Source organism: Caretta caretta, chromosome 4 (genome assembly GCF_965140235.1).
Source record: "Caretta caretta isolate rCarCar2 chromosome 4, rCarCar1.hap1, whole genome shotgun sequence".
In the NCBI taxonomy this organism is placed as follows: Eukaryota; Metazoa; Chordata; order Testudines; family Cheloniidae; genus Caretta; species Caretta caretta.
In genome coordinates this window covers 24,272,356-24,298,791 of record NC_134209.1, presented here as the reverse complement: position 1 = coordinate 24,298,791, position 26,436 = coordinate 24,272,356, and the positions used below count along the sequence as shown (strand labels likewise).

Below are 26,436 nucleotides of genomic sequence, written 5' to 3'. Positions count from 1 at the left end.
AGGGAATAAAGGCGGAAGCACGGTGCAAACTTTGGAGCCAGGGAAGATCTGCCGCACCCATCAAACCCATCCAAAGCATTTAAAAAATAAAAATAAACGCAGATGCCAGAGAGGGAAAGAGCAAGGGAGTAGGAACAGCTTCTTGGGGGGAGGAATTGAATCTCTCCCTTTTTTTCTTTTTATGGAGTTGAAGGCTACACCCTGGCAGTCTTCCTGGAAACTCAACTGTAGCAGTGAAATTTTGTTTGCTGTGAGAAAACTAAACAGACAAGACAGAAAGGAGACAGGGGGCATGTGTGTGTGGATGTCTGTGTGGGAAGGAAATTACAGTAGCGTTTTGATAAGGCCCCAGGAAGTCTTTACAGCCCCACCGCGGATGTAGTTTAGCAGGCAAGGGCGTTCCCCATTAAGGGATCTGCAGAGCATTAGCTAGGTCAGATATAAGTTGGTGGAGGAACCTCTGATGTGGTCACTGGAAGTCTGTCCATAAAGAAGACTATTCAAGTAGTTCCTGGGAGGGAGGTAGCTGCTCTTGTTCCAGACACACTTATGCTTCAGAATGTGTTTGTTCACATTAAGGGGGAAGATGAGGAGGTTTTAAATTGTTGGGAGGGATTTTCTAGGCTCACAACCGCTGTTTCACTCCATCAAGTGTTTCTGGGGCTGAAGAGGGTAATTTGAGGTACTACTTTTCCTCTCCCTCTGTCCTATGCAACTCTCCCTCGGGACACAGCTCACGCTGTAGCCGTTTAAATGCCACTATGAGCAATAGCCAGAAGGAGTTGCTTGGGAGCAATGTAAAATGATACCCTCATTCCCCTACACAAGGAGCCCCATCACAGCCATTGTAGCTCATGGGAGTTGGGGATTCTCAGTAGCTCTGAACATCAAGTTACCAGGTCCTCTGAGGCAGCTGGTGTAAGGTAAAGCAGCCCCCAGGCTAATCTGTAGCCACTAAAGAGTCCATGGTACTTCTCAAAACACATTCGGACTGTAACCTCCCCATGCACAGCTGGACTGAAGGAGTTAAGCTGTGCAAAGAGAAAGAGAGATGGGTGGATAGCCTTAAGGAAAGGCAGCGAGAAGGAGTCTGCCTGTAAAGCAAAGGATAAGATATGTGCAGGAAGGGCGCAGAGACACATATACGGACATGGAGGGGAACAACGTCAATGAAACCTCAAAACAGCCATGTTGTTCATGTCCAGTGTCAGCTGCTGATCTGCTTTCACATTTTATTTTAGTTGTTTCTTTTTTTAATGAACAGTGGCCTATGGGTTTCAGACCCCAACAGCCAGACTCTCAGCCAGGGCCCCGGCATCCCACCCAGGGAAGTTGATGTGTGGAGCTGGCAAACTGACCACTAGATGCCACTGGTGTTCCTCATTAAAAACACCTGGAGGAAAAAGCATCCCTGGCAGCAGGGAATCCAGGCTGGAGTTCTCTGCCGGAAATGCAGCAGCTGTGATGCGAAGCCCCTCGCTCTCAGATGAATGGGCTACTAACAGGATGATTTGAGCAGAGGGGAACAAGCATTTCTACTGTAACTCGTTTTTTGTAATCCTAGTTTGTCTTCCCCTGCCCCACCCCACAGGCTCTTTGGAGCTGTTTCTTGGCTGACATTTGCTGTGCCAGCGTTTAAGTTGCCCAGAGGGTTTGCACAGAGGCTGTGTGGAGAATGCCCTCCTTCTGAAGCCCATCTGCCTTTCAAGGAGAAATGAAGAGGGTAGAATTTTGTACATCTCTCCCCAGACTGCCCATGGCACTTACTGACAAGTGTCTTCTGGATCTTCTTAGCACAGTCAGAGATACATCTGTACAGACTTTGAAAAGAGAACCCCCCCCACCACCACCACCACACACATACACAGGCTGGGATCATGGCATTTGTTCAAGTTTGCAGCTTAAATAATGGCTGGAAGGGTCGGATATCATATTCTTTTAACAGAACTAGGATCCCAGGCTTAGTCTTCTCGGACTGGTAACCCACCATACTGACTTAGGAGGGAAACACACACACATAATTATAACTCTGACCCCTGCAGAAAGCAACTGGCAACATCAGGAAATCCATCACTGAACTTCTCACCCTGGGAGGGCCATCAGTGATGTAATACCTTTGGCTATAATGACTGCTCATGAAAGCTGCTTGTTACACCGATGGGTGATGTTTCCATGCTGCCTGGGTCCTTTTCTTATTTCTTTTTACTTGCTAATTGTTCTACTTTTTTTTCCTTCGCTGGGGAAAGGAACAGGGTGGAGAATGTTTGTGAGGTCTTTAAGGCCTTGGGAGTGTCTCTCTCAGATCCTACTATCGATAAAAACTCAGGGCTAGCTAAACACATTTTTAAAAGTGTTCTGCCTAGCATGGGTTTAAAGGAGTTGCCCAGTCAGAGTAGAGCAGGGAACACAGTGTTTAATCTCTGCAGGAACCAGTTTTCAAGACTAGCTCTAGGTCTTGAGTTGTTATATCACAGAAGTACAGTAGGACTTGGCTAGGGCCCTGCCTAGAGTTGTCATCGTGCACTTGGTGCAATGCTGAGATTTGACTAAGACCCTACTGAGATGGTTGGAATACAGGTCCAGATTTTTAAGGAAGTTCATCACCAACAGTTCCCATAAACAAAATGCAGCTGGCCGCTTCATTTGGATGCCACGTAGAAGCTGAAGTTTGTAAAAATCCAGTCCCAACTGTGGATGATGAGCACTTTTGAAAATCTTGCCTGTTCATATTAGGGGCAAATGATCGTATTGCCCTGACACATTGTGTCCCATTCCTTTGTCTTTGTTCCATATTTAGGCCCTGATCTTGCAGTGAGCTCCACACAGGCAGATCCTCAAGCCAGCACGGAGCCCCACTGAAGTCACTGATGCCCTAGGGATCATTGGAGCACACTGTTGGCTCAGGGCCTCAGCTTAGAAGCCTTGTGGATTGGTCTTACTACGTGTATGTTAAGTGCAGACAGGCGCTACATAGAAAAATAATGATAATAATCATAGCAGCCAAATACTGCAGTACTTATCTAGTGCTTGATCCAAAGCCTAATGAAATCACTGGGTGTCTTTCAACTGACTTCACTGAACTGTATGTCCTTACACACATAAAATTACCATTTAAGTCAATGGGAGTTTTGCTTGTGTAAAGGCTGGGTAAGGACTGACAGGATCTGTTCGAATGCACCGAAGTAGGTTGCAATAGACAGGCAGTCCAGCAGGGATGACTGATTTTATTGCTCAGAGAGGAAGGCTACTTTTTCTGGATGAGTAGAGAGTTTTCTTTTCTTGGAATGATACACTAAACAAAAACAACTCTGCTGTATTCCTCTGAGTTTTACAATACATGGCCAAGACGACATGGCCCTCACCTGGAATGGTAGGACTGATGCCAAGGAGTGCCAATCGTGCCCTGAGATATTTGCATCATGCTGGGATCGGGTTGGTTCTCTATGAATTTGGTTGAATGCCAGGAGTGCGGTCGGCCCACAAGTTCAGCCCGCCTAGGTAGAAAGAGAGAGGGATCCGAAATATTAGCAACACCCAGTCATTTGGCTCTTTTGTCTCGGGCAAGAGCCATGTAAACGGACATTAGCAAATAAATGTCAATCAGCACATATCACTCCTCATGCTTCTGTTTGCTGCTACTTTTCAGGGAATTAATTTGAAAGAACACCGAGTTATTCACCCATCCTGCCGCATGTACACATGACAGCACATATTCCCACCTAGGCACACTCGTCCTCATGCCAATACGTGCCCATCAGCACATACTCTGACATGCTGACACACATGGATACGTACAAACATAGTGACGACTGACACACAAACATATTCAAAAATTGTTACTCAGTCCACTGGCTCCTTGCAAAGATTTTTCTTTGTGTATCTTAATTGCAGACATGGGCCCTGATCCAGCAGGATGCTGATCCCTTATACCCACCCATATGGACACAGGAGTCCACCTACATGGATTAGCTTGCAGAATCGGTGCTTTTTTTGGTAGCAGCTACAGAATGTACTGTGTGATGCTACTTGATAAAAATCCTATAGATAACTAACATTTTTCAAACGGTATTGTTTGTATTAAAGTAATGGCTCGCAGAGTTATCTAAAGAATTAATGCCCATAAAGGGAAAGCTTGGGCAATATTACACAGGGTTCTTCAGTCCCTTCAGTGCCTATAAATGCCCACAATGACATATGACCAACAAAATAGCATCTATGATTGTCCTTTACATCTTACAGTGCCTTTCATTTAGCCAGCCATCTCTTCACAGAGTGTGTCCCAGGTTGCAAATGCAGCCCTAGCACAAGAAGGGTTTAATTGCTTCAGTCATCATCGCTGCACAGAATCTCAAGCCGTTTTGGGCAAACACACCATTTTAAAGCACCGAGTGGCCAAGGAGAAAGTCAAGCCAGGGAACCAGCTCAGTAGCTAAATGGACCTGAATGGGCTCTCTTTGGTCCCAGAGCCTGATGCTTTCCATTTTTCTTTCTTTCCCTTTGCATTTGAACTCCCTCCCCCCATTTTTGTCTGTCATTTTGCTATAGCCTCATCACAGTAGCAGCCACGCTCTCTGGGTGATACTCAGTCCAATGCTGAGGGCCAGCACAAGACCTATGTACTACCCACATCTCACAGAAGTCCCAACTTTCTATCAGATGAATCACCTTATAGATAACTCAGCCTGAACATACAGCATAATAACTGTACAATTCAAGGCAAAATAACACTTCTCTGTGCCAGGCCTCTCTCAGAAGTCTTCGTCTCATTGAGATTTTCATACATTATGTACAATGTGTTCCAAATAAATTAATAAATAAAAAGCCCTAGGTAGACACAAAACAGATATTTTGACCATGGCTTCCACTAGTGCTGCATGAAGTTGTGGAAAAGATGGTCAAAGGATAATATAATCTATAAATGCTACTGCTATGAGCCAGATATGCAGCTGGTATGAATTGGTATTATGCAGCTGGCATAAATTGGTATTTACACCAGCTGAGGATCTGGTTCCATGTTCTTCTTAAGGAGAAAGTGCTGAGAAAAATTAGGGCATAACACCATTTCACTATTTTTTTGCAAACCATTTGCTAAAGATTCCAGAAGAACAAACCATTATTTCAGTTTTAAGGGCACCTTTGATCTTCATGAAGGAAAGAGATCTGTTTTATCTCCCTGTTATGACAGGATCTCATTAATAAGAGCTGAACTGAAAATTTAAAAAGGAGGAGCTGAACAAATCAAATTTTACCTGTAGGTATATTTAAACAGAGCTCTTTTGTTCCATCCCTTGCCAAGAAAACAAGGAAACTGAATGTGGTCAGGTGGGAGGCTGACGGAACTGGATTTACAAAGTAACTCATACTGTCACCTTCTCTTATTCCTGAAGTGTCCCTTCATAACACGAAGAGACTTGGGGATTTAAAGGATCTTTTTGTCGTTCTGGTAGAAGCGAAACCTATGCCATTTTCATTTCTTGCTTGGGAAAGCCCATTGTTGGACAGATAGAAGTATGTTTTCCCTTGAATCCTTCAGCAAAGAGCTGTAAGAATTGTGCTGCCCAGTCCTTTAAGCCATTAATACTTTAAAAGCAATGCAACCAACAATCGTGTAATAGCTTCATGAGTAAACAAGGAAGCTGTGAATCTAACTCAAAAGACAAGCACTACAAATTTAAGTGGGGGATAACCTTGCATTGTGTCCACACCTAGTTGTTGCTGAAAATGTGGATTAAGTGTAATAGAATCGTAGGAGAGTTCAAACTAATAGTGGTGGTGGGTGCTTTGGTACAGGTGCACAAAACTCTGTGCACGCAAGCTCTGTGGAAAATCGGAGACGGAAACATGTGTTTGTGCACCAAACTAACAAGACTAACTGATCCAACTCCTATTGAATTCAATGGAAATGCTCCTTGTGACTTCACTAGGATTGGACCCACAAGTCTACAGATAATTGTTCAGCTGATGTCTTCTGTGTAAGTGTGTGCCCGTGCCCTTCTGCATGTGGTACAACATCATAGGTTCCTGGCATGTGCCTTCTAACACAGGATTAGTCAAGGAGCTTGCTCTTTCAGGTATTTGCACAAATCTAGTTTACTCCTAATAAGGCCGTCCCTAGAGGAAGGAGACTGGTGCAATGGAAACTGCTGGATCTGCAGCTGAATATTTACCTCCAATTGTGTATTATGGGAAGATGACCACATTTAACTCATCAAAGCAAAGCACTGGTTTACCAAAGGCAGGTCTTGATTGCAGTCTTTGTAAAAAACATTCCATACGCGTGCTTTACCCCAGGGTACAGGTTCCAGGTACCAATATAAAATCACAGCAAGAGTAAGCATTTTTTAAAAATGGCCATAGAACTGGCTTTGGAGAGCTGCAATACTGTGAGAACCTGACTCTTATCCTAGACAGATAGGCAGAGTTGTAAGCCTCGCAGTTAATTTCTGACTCAAGACAAACAATGAGCCAGACCCTCCACTGGTGTAAATAAGTGTAGTTCCATTGGCTTCAGTGAAGCCAGGCCAATTTACAGAAACCAAGAATCTCACCCAGAAAGTACGTATTTCAAAAGGCAAAACTGCTTCAGCCCTGAGCCTGCGCCCAAACCCGGAACCCCTCCCTGTACCCCAAACCCCTCATCCCCGGCCCCACCCCAGAGCCTGCACCCATAGCCCTGACCCCCTCCCATACCCCAACCCTTTGCCCTAGCCCTGAGCCCCCTCCCCAAACCCGGAGCCCCTGCTACACTCCAAACCCCTCATCCCTAGCCACACCCCAGAGCCCAGACCCCCTCCCGCACCCCAACCCCCTGCCCCAGCCCAGAGCCCCTCCCACACCCCAAACCCCTCATCCCCAGCTCCACTGGGTCATGGGCATCAACAATTTTCTTCAACTGAGTCCCCAGAAAAAAAGTTTGGAAGCCGCTGATCTAGACCATCCCTGACAGGTGTTTGTCTAACCTGCTCCGACAAACCTCCAATGATGGAGATTCCACAACCTCCGTAGGCAATTTATTCCAGTGCTTCACCACCCTGACAGTTATGATTTTTTTCCGAATGTCCAACCTAAACCTCCCTTGCTGCAATTTAAGCCCACTGCTTCTTGTCTTACTTCACTGGTTAACGAGAACAATTTTTCTCCCTTCTCCTTGTAACAACCAGAGTGGGTCTGATTCTCCTCTCACACCTTTTTAACACCAAAGTGGCTCACTTCATGTCACGGCAGTTTCATCTGACTTAGATCAGTGTAGCTGAGAGGAAAATCAGGCCCAGTAGTTGAAAAGTATTTGCTTTATTTTTGACTGAGTTCCTGATGAAAAGGAAAAAAAAAATTATCCTAAGTTCTGTGCTGATTTTGAGAAAAGAAATAAAGCATGCCTGGGAAAAAGCTTTTTGGTTTTGCCATTTTAAAAACAAAGAGAAAAAACAGCAATGGGAGAAGGCAACAGTGAGACATTTAAATTCACTTGCTTTTATCAATGTGTTGAAGATTACTCTGATTTAGTGTTTATCTTGCACTGTGGAGCTATCTGGGTTAGTCACGAACAGTGAGCGTCTCCACTGTTATACATGCCTATTCATTTTATAGTGCAAAGATGTGGATACTTTAAATCATACCTAAGGACTTCACTTACAACAAGCATGGAATTTATTCATTGCCTGACATATCCAGTGATTTATTAGGGAAATTCCTAGTGTTGTGGGGAAGTTATACGAAGCTCTTCAAGCTATGGATTGTGGTAAGCAGTGTGCTGTGATATATAGATATAGATAGACTGATATATGAAGATAATGAAAACCATAGGAAAATACATGGAGGAGAAGAGGAAAAATACATGCCGCGAATGCAAAGTTTTTGAACATGTATGTATGGGCCAGATCCTCAACTGGTGTAAATCAGCGTAGCTCCACTGAAGTCAATGCTGATTTACAGCTGCTGAGAATCTGACCCTCAGACCCTCAGTGGGAGAAAATAGCTCTGTAGGATCTCGGGAGTCCTCCCAACAAATAAATCGCAGAACATAACAAGGCAGCAGAGATGTGGAGATGCTTCTTTGCACCTGCCGTTCATCAGAATGTTAGTTAAGCAGGGCTGGATTCTCCACTGCCTTTCACCTTGTGCAGTAACTTATACCAGGGCAAGGCATGTGCAAAGATTACACAAGGTACTGAACAATGGGAATCTGGCCCCTAATTCTCTAAGCTCATCTCCAGAGAATACTAAAACACAAAGCAAGATGAGTTCCAAAACAGAGATGTTACCTTATAGCAAACATCAGCATTTTTGATAGCAACCCTCTGGCCAAATCAACATCATATGGAGAAGGTGCTTTGCACAAAACCCTTTCTTCGTGCTCTCTGTTCTTCTTTCAGCCTCTTTTTCGATATAAAAGTTCCCCAGGAGCTCCATTTTCTGCTGCAGTTGTACAGTCTGATCTGACTCCAGGGCACTGAGTTTTAGGGAAGTTTCATCAACCAACCATTCCACTAACATGACAAATTAAAACCACACTGGAGTTCCAGGGGTAGCAGGCATCCCACAGCACACTATGCTAGAAGAAGTTAACTGCTGAGTGTCACAATGTGATGCAAGGAAAAGCAAGGAGGGGAAGAAAACTGCTGACCACTTCTACTGGGGGGAAAATGCTCCATGGTAGAACCTAAGATAAAATCCAAAGTTCCTTTTCGAATGATAATCACCAATAATAACTGCAGCCTCCTCCACACACACACAAAATGATAACTGTTTGCAAAACCCCATGAGAATTCCTTCGGAGTGCTTCACTACAGGGTTCATTGCAAAACACTGCGAAGGCCTTTGGAGGGGAAATGAGCAGACTGGGGGATCTGTACATTTTGGTACCATTCCTATCAAGTGTGGTGCAGTCGTGTTGCATAAAGGTTGCCATACATATATAACAGCTCTGGGGTGCATATCAGATTAAAAGAACAGGGAAAATGGGATCTCGACTGCACAAAGCAGTCCTTATAGCACACCAGTGAAACCCCCTGATTCTCACATCTCAGCAGTTCATCAAGGGGGTTCCTGACAATACATCAATAAAGTGAAGAGAGAATGGACGCCAGGGCCAGCACTATAAAATTACCCCGAGTCTATTGTCGGGGTTTAGAACTTGGCTATAAAAATCAATTTCACTTAAAAGGGGCAAGTTGTTTAAGAAGTGGTTACTGCAAAAGTGGGCGTACATAACAACTGCTTTCCAATGTGCTACGTGTACATGGCTTAGCAAATCCATACTAAATGAGTAATCTCTCACCTGAAATCACAATCGTCTGCCTTACAGGGTAAAACCTCTGTTTTCATTACTAAATAAAGGGAGCTCTTTACACGTCAGGCTCTCTCTCTAGTAATTAATAGTTTCTCCATCTTTTATATGGGCTATTTTTTGCGGTTAGTTACACCCAGGAAACCCCATTACAGTCCATGGTCCTGTCAAAGTGCTCTGCACTGTCTTGCTGGGGATCTAGGTTTGAATTAAAAAAACGTTTTTAGGTGAATGTAGCTTCTGATTCAGCTATGCACCGAAGTGCAAAATTAACTTCATTACTGTGCTTGAGACTCATTTAAGTTGGTAGAACTTAAGCACGTGCTTAAGTACTTGGCTGATTCAGGGCTTTGAGTGTTTATTAAATGGGAGGATTGTCAGCAATAGCTAGAGTCAGGCACAGGATAAGAAAGCACTGGGCAAATTTCTCAACAATGTCACGCTGCTGAATCGCAGTGGCCTGCAATAGCTCTGGCTATTCCAGTCCAAAGTGTCCCTTGAGCAGAGAAAGGCAACTCAGCGAAATTACACAGAGTTTTGAGACATGGGTGAATGTCTAGCATGAGACCACGAATCCCATCTTCACTCATGAGCTAAGGTAGCTCTGCAGAGATGAAAGGCTAGTGCGTTAATTCAGTACACTGCCATGGGTGGAAACTTCAGATTAAATGTTCTCTCCAACTCGTACTTAAATAATACACACAGAGCCCCATCAGGTCCTTCTGAAGACAAGAAGTGGTTGCAATAAGCATTTCAGCCAGACTGGGCAGGCCAAGAGGGCTGCCAAACGTCTAACAGGGTGGTCTACCTTCTCTTAAATGTAGCACTCACTTTGTGGATCTGAAGGTAGGAGGGGCTTACAAATATACGCTTCAAAACCACATGGAAAGCATTCAGTCAACAGCTTCCCCCCTACCCAGTGCTAGATGGAAACATGTTAGAGCCCTCAAGGCAGCTATAGAATTAGCTATAAAATTACCGAATGGATCTACTATTTTTTAAAGAAGTTTTGAGCTTTGAAGGATTCATTTAACATTAACCCTTTTGCTTCTGTGGATTATGGAGCTTCCATTGCTGGTTGAGGGCTTCAGACCAAGAGCCAAAACATTCAAGGGAAAATGTTACTAGAGAGTGGCAGATAAATAGTAATAGGGGACAAGAAGAACTTTAGACTGATGTCCAAGTTTCAGTAAGATGCTGAAGCTAAAGAGGCGGATTCTGTAATGAACGCCCCTTCATCAGCTGGTATATCATAGAAATCCAAGTCTACAGCTGACTAACTTAATTTGATCCATGCAGGGAATAATGGGATGTAATTTAGTCTTTTAGAACATGAATCAGTGTACAGTAAAGGGCCTATCACTGAGTTTGACTGGTTACCAACTAAGTCACCATTGTCAACACACCAGTCAGGTGATCTTCATTTGTCAATCACAGTATGCAGTTGAGGCTACAAGTGTGCAGATGTTCATCAAACTCATGGCTGACATATGAATCAAAGAACCTTTGGTGAGTCTAGATTTTCCCAGTAAAAGCTAATCCATGTGGATGGACTCCTGTGTCCATATGGGTGCCTATAACGGTCAACTAGCATGGATCGTCCTGCTGGATCAGGGCCCATGCCTGCAGTTAAGATACACAAGGGAAAATCTCTAAGTTAAAAAGATCTGAAAAGAAGGATTTGTATAATGAAAACATTGTCATCAATGGAGCTAGACTGATTTACACCCGCTGAGGATCTGGCCCAGAGTTTGTCACATTTCACTGTAGCAATATACGGGGCACCATTATAAGGATATGTTCTATGTGCATCCACCAAAACGGCAATCAGTCTCCAGAGCCTGAGAATAAATCAATTGCATTGCACTTCCTGCTTCATATTTATATGGGGCCATCCTCCTCATTGCAGTCCTTGTGCTTTGCTATTAAGCAGCAGGCGAATGCAAACTAAAACACTCAGAAAGCCTATTAGGATTTCTACAGAGTGAAGCCACAATCCACTCAAAGAAGCATCATTCATAATTAAGGTGCAGTCATGATTCTCGGACTAGGCCAATTAGAAGAAAAACAACCTTAATAGCCCCAGCTTTACTCCTCTTTACTGATTCTGGTTGTTTAGACTCACCCAACTCTTGTAAGAAGTTTTGGTGCCAGGCTGGGAGGAAGCTGTGTTCCTTAATAGACATTACTGAAGAACAAGGAAAACTCACCAGAAAGATTACTCAAGTCAGTGAAGCGTTACGCAAAATGTCACCAGATCAACATTGGGCCAATCATATCTCCCCACAGGGTTTGCAAAAATGGAACAGAACTACACGCTCACATGGTTATTCTTCTGCATATGCTCAGGCAACATTCCCACTAACAGCAGTGTGCACCAGTTTAGGTAAGACCTGTGAATATACTGCAAATTGGCTTTTAATCCTGCTGGTTTTTTTTTTTTAAATAATTCAAAATATATTGAGAAGTACATTATGGGCCATTTCCAATAGACAACTCTCTGCCTGAGGAAATCATTTTAAAGTGTCCCCAAGCTTTCTAGCTTGTTTGATGTTTAGTCAAAGATCAAGGGTAAAATTTATCTGCTGAGCTCACCAGAGTTCTAGCATGAACCAGTTTGGTCCCACTTGTATTGCTTGCCCCATTCCCAGTGCTTAAGACAGGTTTCACTTTTGGCCTTTAGCTGAGACAATCAAATGCTATTTGTTTACTGTCTTTGACAAGCTACATTTAGGATACCTGAGTTGTGCCACATTGAATCTTTATAGCTGTGTCATGTTGCATTAGTTGTGGGAGCTTTAACGCACCTCTGAAATCACTTTACGTTTACTTAGGGCTTGTCTAGATGAGCACTTCGTTTGTGGCAAGCTGGGGTGTAAATCGACCTCACACTAGCCTGCTGGGCACTAAGTGCCAGTGTGGACCCTGCTGCTCTGTATCAGAAGTTCCCTAGTGAGCTTTGAGCTAGTCCTGTTTCAAAGCGGTGTCACTCTGACTGCGTTAGGAAACGGTTAAGAGCGCAGCAGCAGGGCGCACAGGGACAATGAGTGAACAGCAGGCTATCGCTGGGTAGATTTACACCTCACCTTGCTGTGAACTAAAGGTATGTCTACACAGCAAAGAACACCCCGCAGCAGTGAGTCTCAGAACCTGGGTCAACTGACCCAGGCTCATGCTACGGGGCTAAAAATAGCAGTTTAGGCATTCCTGCTTGTGCTGGAGCTCAGGCTCTGAAATCCACTGAGCTTTTAAGATGGGGAAACTAAGGCATACAGTGGTGAAGTGACTTGCCGAAGGTCGCCCAGAGCTAGTAACTGGATTATGCTCTAATTAATTACCTAATGCTTAACTGTCATTCAGTAAAAAGTGCAACTAACAGACAATATCTCTTAGATTTAAGGCTCATCTTACTCAAGCGAAGAGTCCCACTGACTTCAGCTGACATTAACTGGACACCTCACTTGAATGAAGTGAGCGGGATTTAGCTGTTAATATGAGAGCTGATGTAGAATAACTACATGCTCATTGATTACTAGATTCAACAACTGTGTCCTACTGGAATCTTTTCTGAAGGCAGATTTTTAACAAGCAGTAGTATTTATTTAATCCCCTATATAAAGTAAATGAAAGGGGTATATCAGATCCTAAATTTGAAGGGAAGCCATACTGGTGGGGTTCCATTGCCAGAACATTTACGCCGTTCACACGTGACTGTGGCTTAGGCAAGCAGAAGTCAGGACCGATTAATTGTTCTTGCCTGGTGTTACCTAGAGAACAGGAAGACTGGAATGAAAGGCTGGAGGGGTCTGAAATACAGCCTCTCCCCTGTTCTCATGTTCTTGCTACAATTTCACGGGATTTTCCTTTACTGGAAAAGAGGAAGAAAGAAGAGATATGGAAAGGGTGCCTGATTGTATTGTATGGCTTTTATAATTTTCAGCTTATGTCTTGGTGAACAACTCCAGCTATTTCTGTCTCCCCAAGCATTACTACTCTAGTCTCCTGAAGTGAAGCCAAAACAAAAGACCCTGGGCCAGACCCCCAGGCCCAGCTGGCATAAATCGGTACAGCTCTGTTGAGGTCACAGAGCGACGCTGATTTATGCCAACTGAGAATCTGGCCCAACAGGTTTAATGCAAACAATTTTTCTGGTTCTTCTTCAGTCAATACAGAATTAGTTAAAAAAAGACAAGAGAACAAGGAAGACTAAGATGCTTATGCACTCTGCTAGAAAACACACAGCAACCGCATCAGGAGAGACTTCTAAACAATGGATGGAATGTGCTTTCCAACTCTCGCTCATTTCCAATAATGAGCTGTACAGAGCCGGTGACTGGCAGGAAATATGTCACACTATAAGCCTGATTATCCAAATGTAATGGGGACAGTGGATAACGGCAGATAGCAAAGGGGATTTGCACTGTAATTAGCAGACACCAGGAACACGATCCTATTTTGGCTAACAATTTCAGATGGGATATCTGAATTCCACTCTTTCTGTGCTATACGTTCATACCACTGTGCCTGATTCGCCTCAGATTTACCCAGATGCAAATCAAATGCAGCTCTGTTGAATTCAATGGAGTTACACACATAAAAGGCCTTGCTGCCCCCACACCTACATTGTTTCTACACCAGTGTATGTACATCTGTATGTATGCATTACATACTACATATATTCTGAACCAGACCCTTAGCCAGCATAACTCACAGACAAGCAGATCGACACCAACAGGGGATCTGACCCTCTGGTTTCACCTGAGTTCTCCTGATTTGCCCCTGAGCTTGTGAGAGCAGTCTCCAGGCCCTATGGCCTCACTCTCACACAGCCTTGACAGAGTGGAGAGCAGGGTGGCTGCAGGGAGCTGGTTGCAGCTACCTGATTCAGCCCTGGTGCAAGTTCAAGCTGCCAGGGTCAACCTAACTTATTTCACTGGCCTAAGGTCCCTTACATCCGTGAAGGGGCACGCAAAGATGAGCTCAGGTCTGCCATGATCCCATCCCTACCTGCCCATGCACTGCCCCCTCCTTCCCCTTCCCCTCAGGATGGGAGAGGGCAGAGCTGCCTCCACCAGATTTACATCAACAGAGAGTTGCCCGGAACAGCGGTAATTCTCCACTAGCCTTCTCTGGCGGCTTGCAGTGCCTAGCAAACCTGAAAATACAGACCATATATGTAACATAACTCAAATATGTAATATAGCTCAGATGATGAAGGAGCCAGCACGTCTTTCATACAAAACCTTTTAATGAAGAGAGTTCTTGATCTGGACTCTCTAGATCTGATTCTTCACTGCTTTGTACCTTGTATAGTCATTCATGCCTGTGTAAAACAGGATCATTACAATCTAGTAGCATTGTATACCTGCTTTGCACTCCACAAAATGCTGGGCAACAAAGAATCAGACAGGTGGAACTCAAAGATTACACAAACATTACACAGTTAACGATGCCAGCTCCAGGACAGATCCTCAGCTGGTGAAAACAGGTGCAGCTCCCCTGATTTCAACAGACCCCAATTTCCATCAGCTAAGAATCTGGCCCTAGAATCCTGGAATTTCCCAAAGACTGGAAACACTTATCTTCCACCCTGAATTTCACAGAACGTTTTAGACAATCAGTGCTCCAAAGCACTTCATCATTTCGGGTGTGTTTATAGAAAAGCAAACAAGTTGTGGGGCTGCCCCTGCTGGCAGAGCCAAAGGTTAAGGCCATGCAGCATATTCCCTCCCACTCTCAAATTCTTCTACATTAAGGCTACTTCCTGTTTGGACCCAAAGTGTCAACCATTGATACACAATATAGACAGGCAGCAGACACAGCCTGAAATGCTACCCTCTGTGTAATAAAAAAAAACCCATGACTATGCCTCTGATGGTAAAATATCACAATGAAGCACTAAACTGTGATGCTTCTCTCAAGTAATTACTGTTGGGAATTAAAGATCTACAAGCAGGAAGTACTAATCTTTCAAAAATTCCATTAGTTTTACTAAAAAAACAATTAAAAATTGGTCAAAATAAAAAGGGAAACATTTTGATTTTGTCAAAATGAAATATGTCTTTCAATCAGAAATGAACTCTTTTTTCGCTTTTCAATTCACTGAAAATTTTCCTTGATTTTTCAGAATTCCCAGAAAATCAAAAAACACGTTATTTGCACAGCTCCAATCTTCAGATGCCTCGATACCTCTACAAATCTATCCCTTGGTCCAAAGCAATGGAGTTACTCCAGGTTTACTCCAGTGCAGTGGAAAGCTGAATTTGCCTCTACGTCTCTAATTGTCTTCTCCAGGACTGACAAAGTTCTATAAAGAAGAGGAAAGGAAAGCACACCCGAGTCAACCAGTCTCCCCCCTGGGCATATCAGTAACAAGAGTGACTAAGTCCTCTGTGCAGAGTCCCACACAAACATTACCAACAGACAGCAAAGTTGTCCCTTGCTCAGGGCACAAGATTGAGTTTATTTCCCTGGCGTTATGCTGGAGGTGTGGGAAGGGCTAAGTGTGAGGTGGGGTAATTACTCTGACACAAAAACTTGACACTTACACAGGTCTAAATTGACTCTTCTCCCGGAAGATGGAAGTTGTGTTTGACAATGGACCCAGCTGAGGATCTGTCCCAGAATGAAATTCAAAGTATACATAAATAACTGGAATATGTAGAGGGCAGGAAGAGAATCATGAATAAAACCATCTTCTCTCTCACCTGGTCTTCAGCCGTGGTTTAACTGCTCCTGACCATGCTGTTTTGCTGTGCTGTAAGTCAGTGGGGATACACTCTGGACTGAGGGAGTGGGAAGCTGGCAGGTCAGTATGTTCCTTTGCTGCATATGTGTCCCTGTCAAAAGAAACCAAGGGAGTGTCAAAGTTCATGGAGTGCCTGAGACAGACAAGTGCACACATACACACACACATTAAGATCACATTCAAAATATCAAAGAAATATGTAGATGAGGAGTATTACATCAAAGCCTCATTTTTTAACACGCACCAAGGAAAATGTCTGATGGAAAACAGCTGCTAAAAGCCATTGATGTGCCTATTCTTCTCCATGGGAAAGATGAAAGAATACCTCACCACCAAAACTGGATTCGTAGGGTGAAATTCTGCTCTCCGTTATATCTAGACAGAGTTGGGTCATTAAAACCCTTCTTCCTAAATGTTTTGGAACAACTGTGCAATACAGCAACACATATTGCATCCGATGAAGTGAGCTGTAGCTCACGAAAGCTTATGCTCAGACAAATTGGTTAGTCTCTAAGGTGCCACTAGTCCTCCTGTTCTTTTTGCGGATACAGACTAACACGGCTGCCACTCTGAAACCTATTGTCAGTGATCGAGAAGAATCAACCATGGGATCAAATATAGAGCGCATTGAGAGAAAAACAAAGTGGGTGAAGTAATATCTTTTATTAGGCCAACTTCTGGTGGAGGGGATAAGTTTCTGAACTTCAGAGCTCATTCTCAGGTCTGGAAAAGGTAACTAGAGAGTTAACCAGAGGTCAATGCATTAGCTGACTGAGAAGCACAAATGTATTAACCGACTGAGCCGGGGCTGCCATTGTGCCGGGTCCGGAACTTACACACAGTAAAAGGCAGTCCTTGGCCTTTGAGATCTTACAGTCTACACCAGGGGTGGGCAAACTTTTTGGCCTGAGGGCCATATCGGGGTTGCAAAATTATATGGAAGGCTGAATAGGGAAGGCTGTGTCTCCCCAGACAGCCTGGCTCCCAACCCCTATCTGCTCCCTCCCACTTCCTGCCCCCTTACTGCCCCCACTCAGAACCCCCAACCCATCCAACCCCCCCTGCTCCTTGTCCCCTGACTGCCCCCTCCTGGGACCCCCGCCCCAACCGCCCCCTGGTACCCCACCCCCTATCCAACCCCCCCTTCTCCCTGTCCCCTGACTGCCCCGACCCCTGACAGGCCCCCTGGGACTCTCACACCTATGCAACCCCCCTCCCGCTCCCTGTCCCCTGACTGCCCCCCAGGACTCCCCACTCCCCACCCCCTTACCATGCCGGAGCCAGCCATGCCACTGCCCTGCCTGGCAGGAGCGGCAGGCCAGAGTGCTGGCAGCGCAGCGTGACAGCGGGGGAGGGGCTGGGGGCGAGCCTCCCGGGCCAGGAGCAAAGGGGCCAGGCAGAATGGTCCCACGGGCCGGATGTGGCCAGCGGGCCGGAGTTTGCCCACCTCTGGTCTACACAGACAAGACAAAAGCTACGAGAAAGGAAACGTTATCTCCATTTTACAAATGAGGCCATGAGCTATTAAGTGACTGGCCCAAGGTCACACTGGAAGTCTGTGTCAGAGCCAGGAACTGACCGCTGATCTCCTGTCTCTGAGGCTAGCGCCTTAACCACAAGAACAGCCTTCCTTCTTAGAAGAGTATCAGGAGTCGCATCGCAGAGCTGAGGAACTTAGCTTGGGTGAGCCCTAGTTCTTCTTGTTTTAAGGCTGTATTCCAGGTAACTCTCCTAACAGCAAAACCATTGATCTTACGCCTGCAGACAAGTCCTACCTACGCTGAATGATGGAGAGATAGAAAGGTCTATCCACAGTTCCAATGTTCTTCTAGCCCACCCCATCAAAAACAACACAGATGATTATTCATTATGTCTATTCTTTTAGCATAGAAAATAAAATGTCTTGAAACACTGGGTGTTCTTACTGACTCTAATTTTCACAGTAAAATGTGGGTCCAGTTTACAGTCACCTCTCTGCTAAAGTAAGGAAAACACTGCATACAAATCTGTATGAGAAGCATGCTCTTTCCCTGTCTTTCCTTCACTCCTGCCTAGCCCTGAGGAGAGCTGCAGACTGAGATGGGGAGCAATTGTCCCTTGTTCTACGTTTAATAGGCTTCAGTCTGAGAGCACATGCCAGCCAACGTATGAGGCTTTAGATATTTCGGATGGCTTGGATTCCATTCCTGTGAGAGGCCAGCCTTCTTTGTATCCATGTAAATCCTCCCCCTCCAAGTCCCCCGCCCCCGCAAGCCCCCCACGTGTCAGGCAAGAATTTTAAGTCTCACATTGCAGATGAGATATACCAGGGAAGCAGCAGCACTTTCACCTAGATTGGGGAATTTCATTGGTCCAGAGCTAGACAAAACGGCCTCCTTCCTCCCTCTGCTTATCTGTGTCTGCGTTTTACCTCAAATCCTGCCTTGGCTGCCTTTTTTTTTTACCAAATCTCACTCCACTTTGCCTCTCACCCAGTGTGACCATATCCTACTCCCCTCTGTATAAACCCCTGGGGAACCTTGCAGGTATGAATAAGGGACATTATTTAGCAATTGAGGCAGTGGGCCCTTACAGTTGCTCGAGGCACATACAAAACAATACAAACTCATGGACCAATGCCAAATAAAATAGATCTCCCTCTGTATAAAGCTAACCAGGTTCCTCTGAGGAAGAAGCCTGCATGAATACTGGGCACCAAATTTCTCTTGTTTACACCAGTGACATCCCACTGAAGCCAATGGCTCCACTTCTCCTCTTGCACCAGTTTAATCAATATAGTTATTATTACTCCTGATTTACGCCTGTGTGGGAGAAGAACTGGTCTCGATAAGATTAAAACTTAACCCCTTTTTTGAAAAAATAAATATTATTGCTTATATTGCAGGAGTGCCTAGAGGACAGATGTGATGCGTTCTTCATCATGTTTTGTATGAATACCCTGTGTGTCTCAGTTTCCCCTATGTGCTATGGTTAACTAGGTCGGGGAGGGAGGGGGGAAAGGTTGTGTACCTTTTGCAAAGCTCCAGGTGTGACTGACGCCTGGCTGTCTGGGCCTGGCCCCATGCTATGAAGAGTCTCAGAAGACAATTGCTCAGACTTTTGGTACCTAATAAATAACAATTATGGATGATCCATCCCTCTGCAGAAAGCCAGCCTGGTTTGACCAGATGGAGAACAAAGGGCTAGGAGGAGGGCCAGGTGACAATGTTTGCCCAGGAACGAGGACAAAGGAGTGAGGAGGGGCCAGGCGGCTGTTAAATGTGGGTTTCTGGAAGCAGGAAAAGCGTCTGGACTGGGACTAAGAAAGGGTCAGAGGAGAGCTCTGGGCTCTGAACTGACACAGATGGCCTATGCTGTAACTCTCTCTTCTCTGTGATAATCAGGGACTTTCAATGCTGCGTTCCAAACATCTAATACACCCTTCTGCTCTTATAGCACTGGCTGGGAGTCACTCCAGATAAAGGAAACTGGGGATGCATTGCTCCCTTTAGGTGTGTAAGTCTCCCTCCGGGGTACAATCCAGGTGGACTTGATGCAGGGAGCTCATGGCATAAAGTAAGAGTGCTGAAGGCTCCGAGGTTCGGTCCTAGGAGGCAGTGAAGCCAAGGGGTTTACCCCAGTGAGAGTGTGACCCTAAGGGGGCTGATGCATTGAAGGGGTTCTCCAAGGGACCAGACCTGTGGATCGTGACAACAGGGCCCCATTATGCCAAGCTCTTTGCAAACATACAGCAAAGAAATGGCCCCTACCCTGAAGAGCTTACACACTTGGTCTACTTGGTTCTAGACAGACTTGTTTCTAGACAGAGCTGCTCTTGGGGGGATCTTTGTTACAAGTGAGCACATGGAAGCATCTGAGAAATCTATTCTTGCAAGACTTCCAGCACCCTTTGGCAGACCTCAGCAGATCAGAAAAGCCCTCAGGAGGTGGGTGCTGACTGGTAACTTGTTTCCAAATGAGGAGCTTGACCCTGCATTCTTTGTGTACTCAAAATTCCCCACTGATTTCAGTAGCTTTGGCCACATACAAAATGTAGGGATTTGGTCCCTTTGGCGGTTTGCTATCACTAGTACAAAGCAGGATATACAGTTATACTATTGCACTGATACTAGGCCAAATCCTCGGTCCTATACTTCTGCAGAGGAGAACCTTACACTCGCAGAGAAGCAGTATGGCCAGCCAAAAACCATGAGTGAGCCTTCCCCCGCTCCATGAGACAGGCTTAAAATACATGGAATTTAAGAATGATCCATTTTGGGTTCTTTTCATTTGCCTGGTGGGGCTGGAGCCTTCAGGAGGCAGTCAGGCCACAGTTTCAAGCCTTTCTTGGCAACCAGGAGGACAGAAACATACCCTGGGTTTATTCATGAAAGCTGGATGTCTCCTATAATCACTTGACTCCAGGAGCTGGGCCTTTAAGAAAAACACCAAATATTGCAAAACTCAGACTCAAGTTATGAGAGCTCGCAAGTGGCAATACTGGAGCAAAGAGAGCACCGCTTCCACCCAACACCCTCCAAGCACCGGTCGCTTCTTCTGTGGGAGTGGATCGGGCTGCCTGGCTACAGAGTAGCTTCTCAGCTGCTGCCCAGCAAGCCCGTTCCCCCCAGGAGCTGCTTAGCATCTCTGGGTGCTCATATTGGCCAGGCTGTGGGGTTGTGGCCAGGTTCCTCCCCATGCAGCAGCAGGGTCAGGATGTGGCCCATCAGCTGCGGTTTTGGCCCTGATACAACCGTGTGGAGTGGATACAGAGAAGTAGCACTTTTGTTTCTAATCCTCTATTAGTCTACACATGGAAACAGTAACCTACCATCAGCTCTTCTTCACTCTATGGCAATGGGGAAGAGAGACCCTGGTGTAATGAGCTGTCTCATTCTGGGGCGATGGCGGGATCCTGTTGAAATGTTAAGATTCTCAGGACATGCACTTGTCCTTAGCTCTGGGGCAAATTCTGACATCACTACTCAGGGCCTGATTCTCAGTTACACTTTATGCCCCTCTGGTAGCGTAAAGGGGTCTTAAAGTGAGTGTAACTAATTTATGCCATTGAAGTCCCCTCCTTGCACTGCCAGATTGGTGGAGAGCGAGTTTAGCAACAGCCTCCCAGAGCTAACTTGAATCCAGCTAGCCCAGGTAACAGTAGCAGTGAAGCCAACACATGGTCCAGCATTAATCGTACAACCCAGCATGGGCCCTGGGGACATATGCTGCTCACTAGCCCACTCTGGAGCCTGCGTTCTGTTTGCTGCCATTGTTACCCACACTAGCTGGATTCAAAGTAGCTGGGGTAGGCTAGCCTGTGCCCAGCATTTAGCAGTGTACACATATGCCTTTGTGTAAATGAGAAATCCTCATTAACTACAACAGGAACATTCAGCACCAACCCGTTCTGGGAGTTAGAAGTAATGTATTCCTAGTGTCCAGTACGTGACCCAGAAATGGAAGGATCAGCACTCGAACTTTCCGGAAACACCATCAGGTGCTCCTTGGTAATATAACTTCTCATTCTTCTTGTGACGTTGCACTCCATATGCTTTATGAAAACATGCTTATGAACGTGAATATGTCGTCACTGGAATATGCTTTATGCAAAAGGTCTCTTGTAAGGTATCATTACAAAGCTTATAATCTAGTGAGTGTGTTCATCCTATTTGTATGCATGTATCATTCTTGTATCTGAAGCTAGAAATATGAAGTATAACTCTGAGGTCCTACTGTAATTATGCAAAGTGTGGGCCATTAATGGTGGTTTAGAATCTTGATGGCTCCAATTGACTAGGACAATTGGTTGTGGATGTTCCTGTATACGTGTGGGCCATCCTGTGAGTAATGAAGAATGAGGTCTTACAGTGACATGTAACCATGTAACCTGGTAATGAAATCCATCTTAAATCTGGTACTTTTCCATTTAGAAGGAGGGGTGGGGACCCAGAGAGAAAAAAGATTCCCGCCTTGTGTGAAAGCTATAAAAGGGGGTGGAAGAGAACAAAAGGGGCGGCCAGTCATGCAAACACCCCTGTTTTCTACCTCAGATGTTTGCTCGAACTAACAAGGACTGTACCAGGAGAAAGGATCGGGCCCAGACTAGGAAGGAGTCTAGTCTGTGAAACAAGTTTATTGGAACATCTTTGACGGTGAGATTTTACCTGTAAACAGTTTCTTAATGAATTAGGCTTAGCCTTGCATGTTTTTGCTTTATTTTGCTTGGTGACTTACTTTGTTCTGTCTGTTATTACTTGAAACCACTTAAATCCTACTTTTTATTCTTCATAAAATCACTTTTGTTTATTATTGAACCCAGAGTAAGTGATTAATCCTGGGTGGAGCAAACAGCTGTGCATATCTCTCTATCAGTGACATAGAGGGTGAACAATTTATGAGTTTACCCTGTATAAACTTTATGGGGACAAGAATCTGTGCAGGCCGAACTCTGATAAAAAAGAAGAAATGCTAATATATATGCCAAAATCGCACAGGGCATGGTAGAGAGAGGCTACAAGAGGGAAACACAGCAGTGCCACATGAAAATTAAGGAGCTCAGACAAGCCTACAAAAGACAAAGGAGGCAAATGGTTGCTCTGGGTCAGAGCCCCATACATGCCGCTTCTATGATCAGCTGCATGGCATTCTAGGGGGGGACCCCACCACTACCCCACCACTGTCCGTGGACACCTGCAAGAGGGGAGTCTCACGCAACAGAGAGGAGGATTTTGTGGATGAGGAAGAGGAGGAGGAGGAGGAGGAGGAGGAGAATGCACAGCAGGCAAGCGGTGAATCTGTTCTCCCCGGCAGCCAGGACCTTTTCATCACCCTGGAGCCAATACCCTCCCAAGGCGGGATCCCCGACCCTGAAGCCAGAGAAAGCTGCTCTTGTGAGTGCACATTTCTAACTATAGTACAGGGTTTAAAAGCAATAGTGTTTAATGTTTGATTTGTCCTGAAGAATTAGGACGCATTCGCGGCCAGTACAGCTAGTGGAAAAGTCTGTTAACGTGTCTGGGGATGGAGCAGGAATCGTCCAGGGACATCTCCATGAAGCTCTCCTGGAGGTACTCTGAAAGCCTTTGCAGAAGGTTTCTGGGGAGGGCTGCCTTATTTCATCCTCCACGGTAGGACACTTTACCACGCCAAGCCAGTAACAACTAGTCTGGAATCATTGCAGCACAAAGCATGGCAGCAAACCCATGGTCCTGGGTTTTGGTTGCATTCAAGCAACATTCGGTCTATATCTTTCTGTGTTAGCCTCAGGAGAGTGATATCATTCATGGTCACCTGGTTGAAATAGGGGAATTTTTGAAAGGGAACAGTAAAAGGACCCTGTTCTTGCTGGGTTGTTTGTGCTTGGTTAAAAGGGATCATCCTGGAGAACAGCCACATAGCGGAGGAGGGGTGAAGGGATCATCCCAGAGAATAGCCACACAGTGGGGTGGAGGGAGGTGTGTGCTGCACATCCACCCAAAAACTACAACCCCTCCTTTTAAATGTGAAACCCAACTGGCATAGCTTGCTATGGGCAAGGATGGCACTGCAATTTGAAACCATTCCCACATGTTATGAAGGCAGAAGAAGCCAACCCCATGTACCAAAAGGCTTACCATGGCTGCCTGGAAACTGAATTTTGTTGCCCAGCCGTTTGTGATGTGTCAGCATACCGGCAGGCACTCAATATAAAAGGCAAAATGCAACCTTGTACCTAAAGCACATGTGCTGTCTGCTATGAATTGCTTGATTCACTGTGAAAGAGTCTCCCTTTTGTTCTCAGAAATGTATCATCTTAAATTTTACTCTCCCTTTTTATCTCCCTCCCCAAGTGCAAATCTTTCTATGCTCCCCCTATCATTTCCATCCCTGAGAAAAAACGCACTCACGATGACATGTTTTCCGAGCTCATGCAGTCGTCCCGCACTGATAGGGCACAGCTTAATGCATGAAGGCATTCAGTGCCAGAGGCCAGGAAAGCATTAAGTGAGCGCGAAGAGCAGAGACAGGAGGCGATGCTGAGGCTAATGGGGGAGCAAACAGACATGATGAAGCATCTCTTAGAGCTGCAGGAAAGCCAACAAGAGTACAGACCCCCGCTACATCCATTGTATAACCGCCTGCCCTCCTCCCCAAGTTCCATATCCTCCTCACCCAGACACCCAAGAAGACAGGTGGGGGATGCTCCGGGTACCCAGCCACTCCACTCCAGAGGATGGCCCAAGCAACAGAAGGCTGTCACTCAAACAGTTTTTATTTGTAGTGTGGCTACAATGAGCAATGTGGCCATGTCCTTCCCTCTTCCCGCACCCCACCCCACCCCAACTACCTTGTCAGTTATCTCACTTTTTTTTTAATTAATAAAGAAAGAATGCATGGTTTCAAAACAATAGTTACTTTATTTCCTTTGCCAGCTGTGATTGAAGGGGGGAGGGTTGTTGGCTTACAGGGAATTAAAATCAACAAAGGGGGTGGGTTTGCAGCAAGGAAAAACACACACAACTGTCGCACCATAGCCTGGCGAGTCATGAAACTGGTTTTCAAAGCCTCTCTGGCACAGCACGCCAATCTGTGCTCTTCTAATCGCCCTGGTGTTTGGCTGTTCAAAACTGGCAGCCAGGCAATTTGCCTCAACCTCCCACCCCGCCATAAACGTCTCCCCCTTACTCTCACAGATACTATGGAGCACACAGCAAGCAGCAATAACAGTGGGAATGTTGGTTGTGCTGAGGTCTAACCTAGTCAGCAAACAGCGCCAGCGAGCGTTTAAATATCCAAAGGCACATTCTACCACCATTCTGCACTTGCTCAGCCTATAGTTGAAGTGTTCCTTACTACTGTCCAGGCTGCCTGTGTACGGCTTCATGAGTCATGGGAGCAAGGGGTAGATTGGGTCCCCAAAGATAACTACTGGCATTTCAACATCCCCAATGGTAATCTTCTGGTCTGGGAAGTAAGGCCCTTCTTGCAACTGCTCAAATAGCCTGGAGTTCCTAAAGATGTGAGAGTCATGCACCTTTCCCGGCCATCCCACGTTGATGTCGGTGAAACATCCTGTGTGATCCACCAGTGCTTGCAGCACCACTGAGAAGTACCCCTTGCAGTTTACGTACTGGTTGGCAAGGTGGTCCGGTGCCAAGATAGGGATATGCGTTCCGTCTATCACCTCACCACAGTTAGGGAACCCCATTGCAGCAAAGCCATCCAGTATGACCTGCACATTTCCCAGAGTCACTACTCTTGATAACAGAACGTCAGTGATTGCATTGGCTACTTGGATCACAGCAGTCCCCACAGTAGACTTGCCCACTCTAAATTGATTCCCGACTGACCGGTAGCAGTCAGGCGTTGCAAGCTTCCACAGGGCTATCGACGCTCGTCTCTCAACTGTCAGGGCAGCTCTCATCTTGGTATTCCTGCGCTTCAGGGTGGGGGAAAGCAACTCACAAAGTTCAAGAAAAGTGGCCTTACACATGCGAAAGTTTCGCAGCCACTGTGAATCATCCCATACCCACAACACTATGTGGTCCCACCAGTCTGTGCTTGTTTGCCGGGCCCAGAATCAGCGTTCCACTGTATCAACCAGCCCCACTGCCACCATGATGTCCCAATTGCCACAGCCCATGCTTTCAGCAACATCTGTGTCCATGTCCTCATCACAATCGTCCTCATGCTGGCGTCTCTTAGTCCGGTTCTGCACATACTCCAGGATAATGTGCGAGGTGTTTACAATGCTCACAAAAGCAGTGGTGAGCTGAGCGGGCTCCATGCTTGCCGTGCTTTTGGCGTCTGTATGGGTAACCCAGGAAAAAAGGTGCGAAACAATTGTCTGCCATTGCTTTCACAGAGGGAGGGAGGGGCAACTGACGACATGTACCCAAAACCACCCGCGACAATGTTTTTCCCCATCAGGCATTGGGAGCTTAACCTAGAATTCCAATGGGCAGCAGAGACTGCGGGAACTGTGGGATAACTACCCACAGTGCAACGCTCCGTAAATTGATGCTAGCCACAGTATTGAAGACACACTCCGCCAACTTAATGCGCTTAGTGGGGACATACACAATCAACTGTATAAAATCGATTTCTAAAAATTGACTTCTATAAAATCGACCTAATATCATAGTGTAGACATACCCTAAGAGATCATTCAAGGTGAAGTGGCCCATGAACACCTCTGCAGTCACAGGACAAAAAACGGGGGTTAGTGGGTGACAGACTGTCCTAATAAGCCATAAATCCAGGGTCTTTATGAAACCATGATTTTTAGTGTCTAGCAAAGATATGAATTTAAGCTCCCAGGCTCATCTTTGGAAGGTGTTGTGCAGATTTCTTTTGTCCAGGAGGACTGAGCAGTCAGATATAGAATGATTGCTTCATGAAAAGCGTTCACCCACAGGTGACAGAAAAAGGATAAAAGACA

At 45.5% G+C, this 26,436-nt stretch overlaps 1 protein-coding gene across 4 annotated transcripts in view; it reads right to left on the bottom strand.

Moving 5' to 3' along the window:
* SHROOM3 (shroom family member 3) overlaps positions 1-26,436 on the bottom strand; it is a 165,056-nt gene that overhangs the window by 32,934 nt on the left and 105,686 nt on the right. For 3 of the 4 annotated variants that reach the window (XM_075127458.1, XM_048847218.2, XM_048847219.2), the window contains exons 2-3: positions 15,994-16,125; positions 3,363-3,494 (exon numbers count right to left, since the gene is read on the bottom strand). In XM_075127458.1, the coding sequence (XP_074983559.1) occupies positions 3,363-3,421 (59 nt within the window). In that variant the 5' untranslated portion in view covers positions 3,422-3,494; positions 15,994-16,125. The remainder of the gene's footprint in view (positions 1-3,362; positions 3,495-15,993; positions 16,126-26,436) is intronic. The other variant, XM_075127457.1, reaches the window with a different exon arrangement.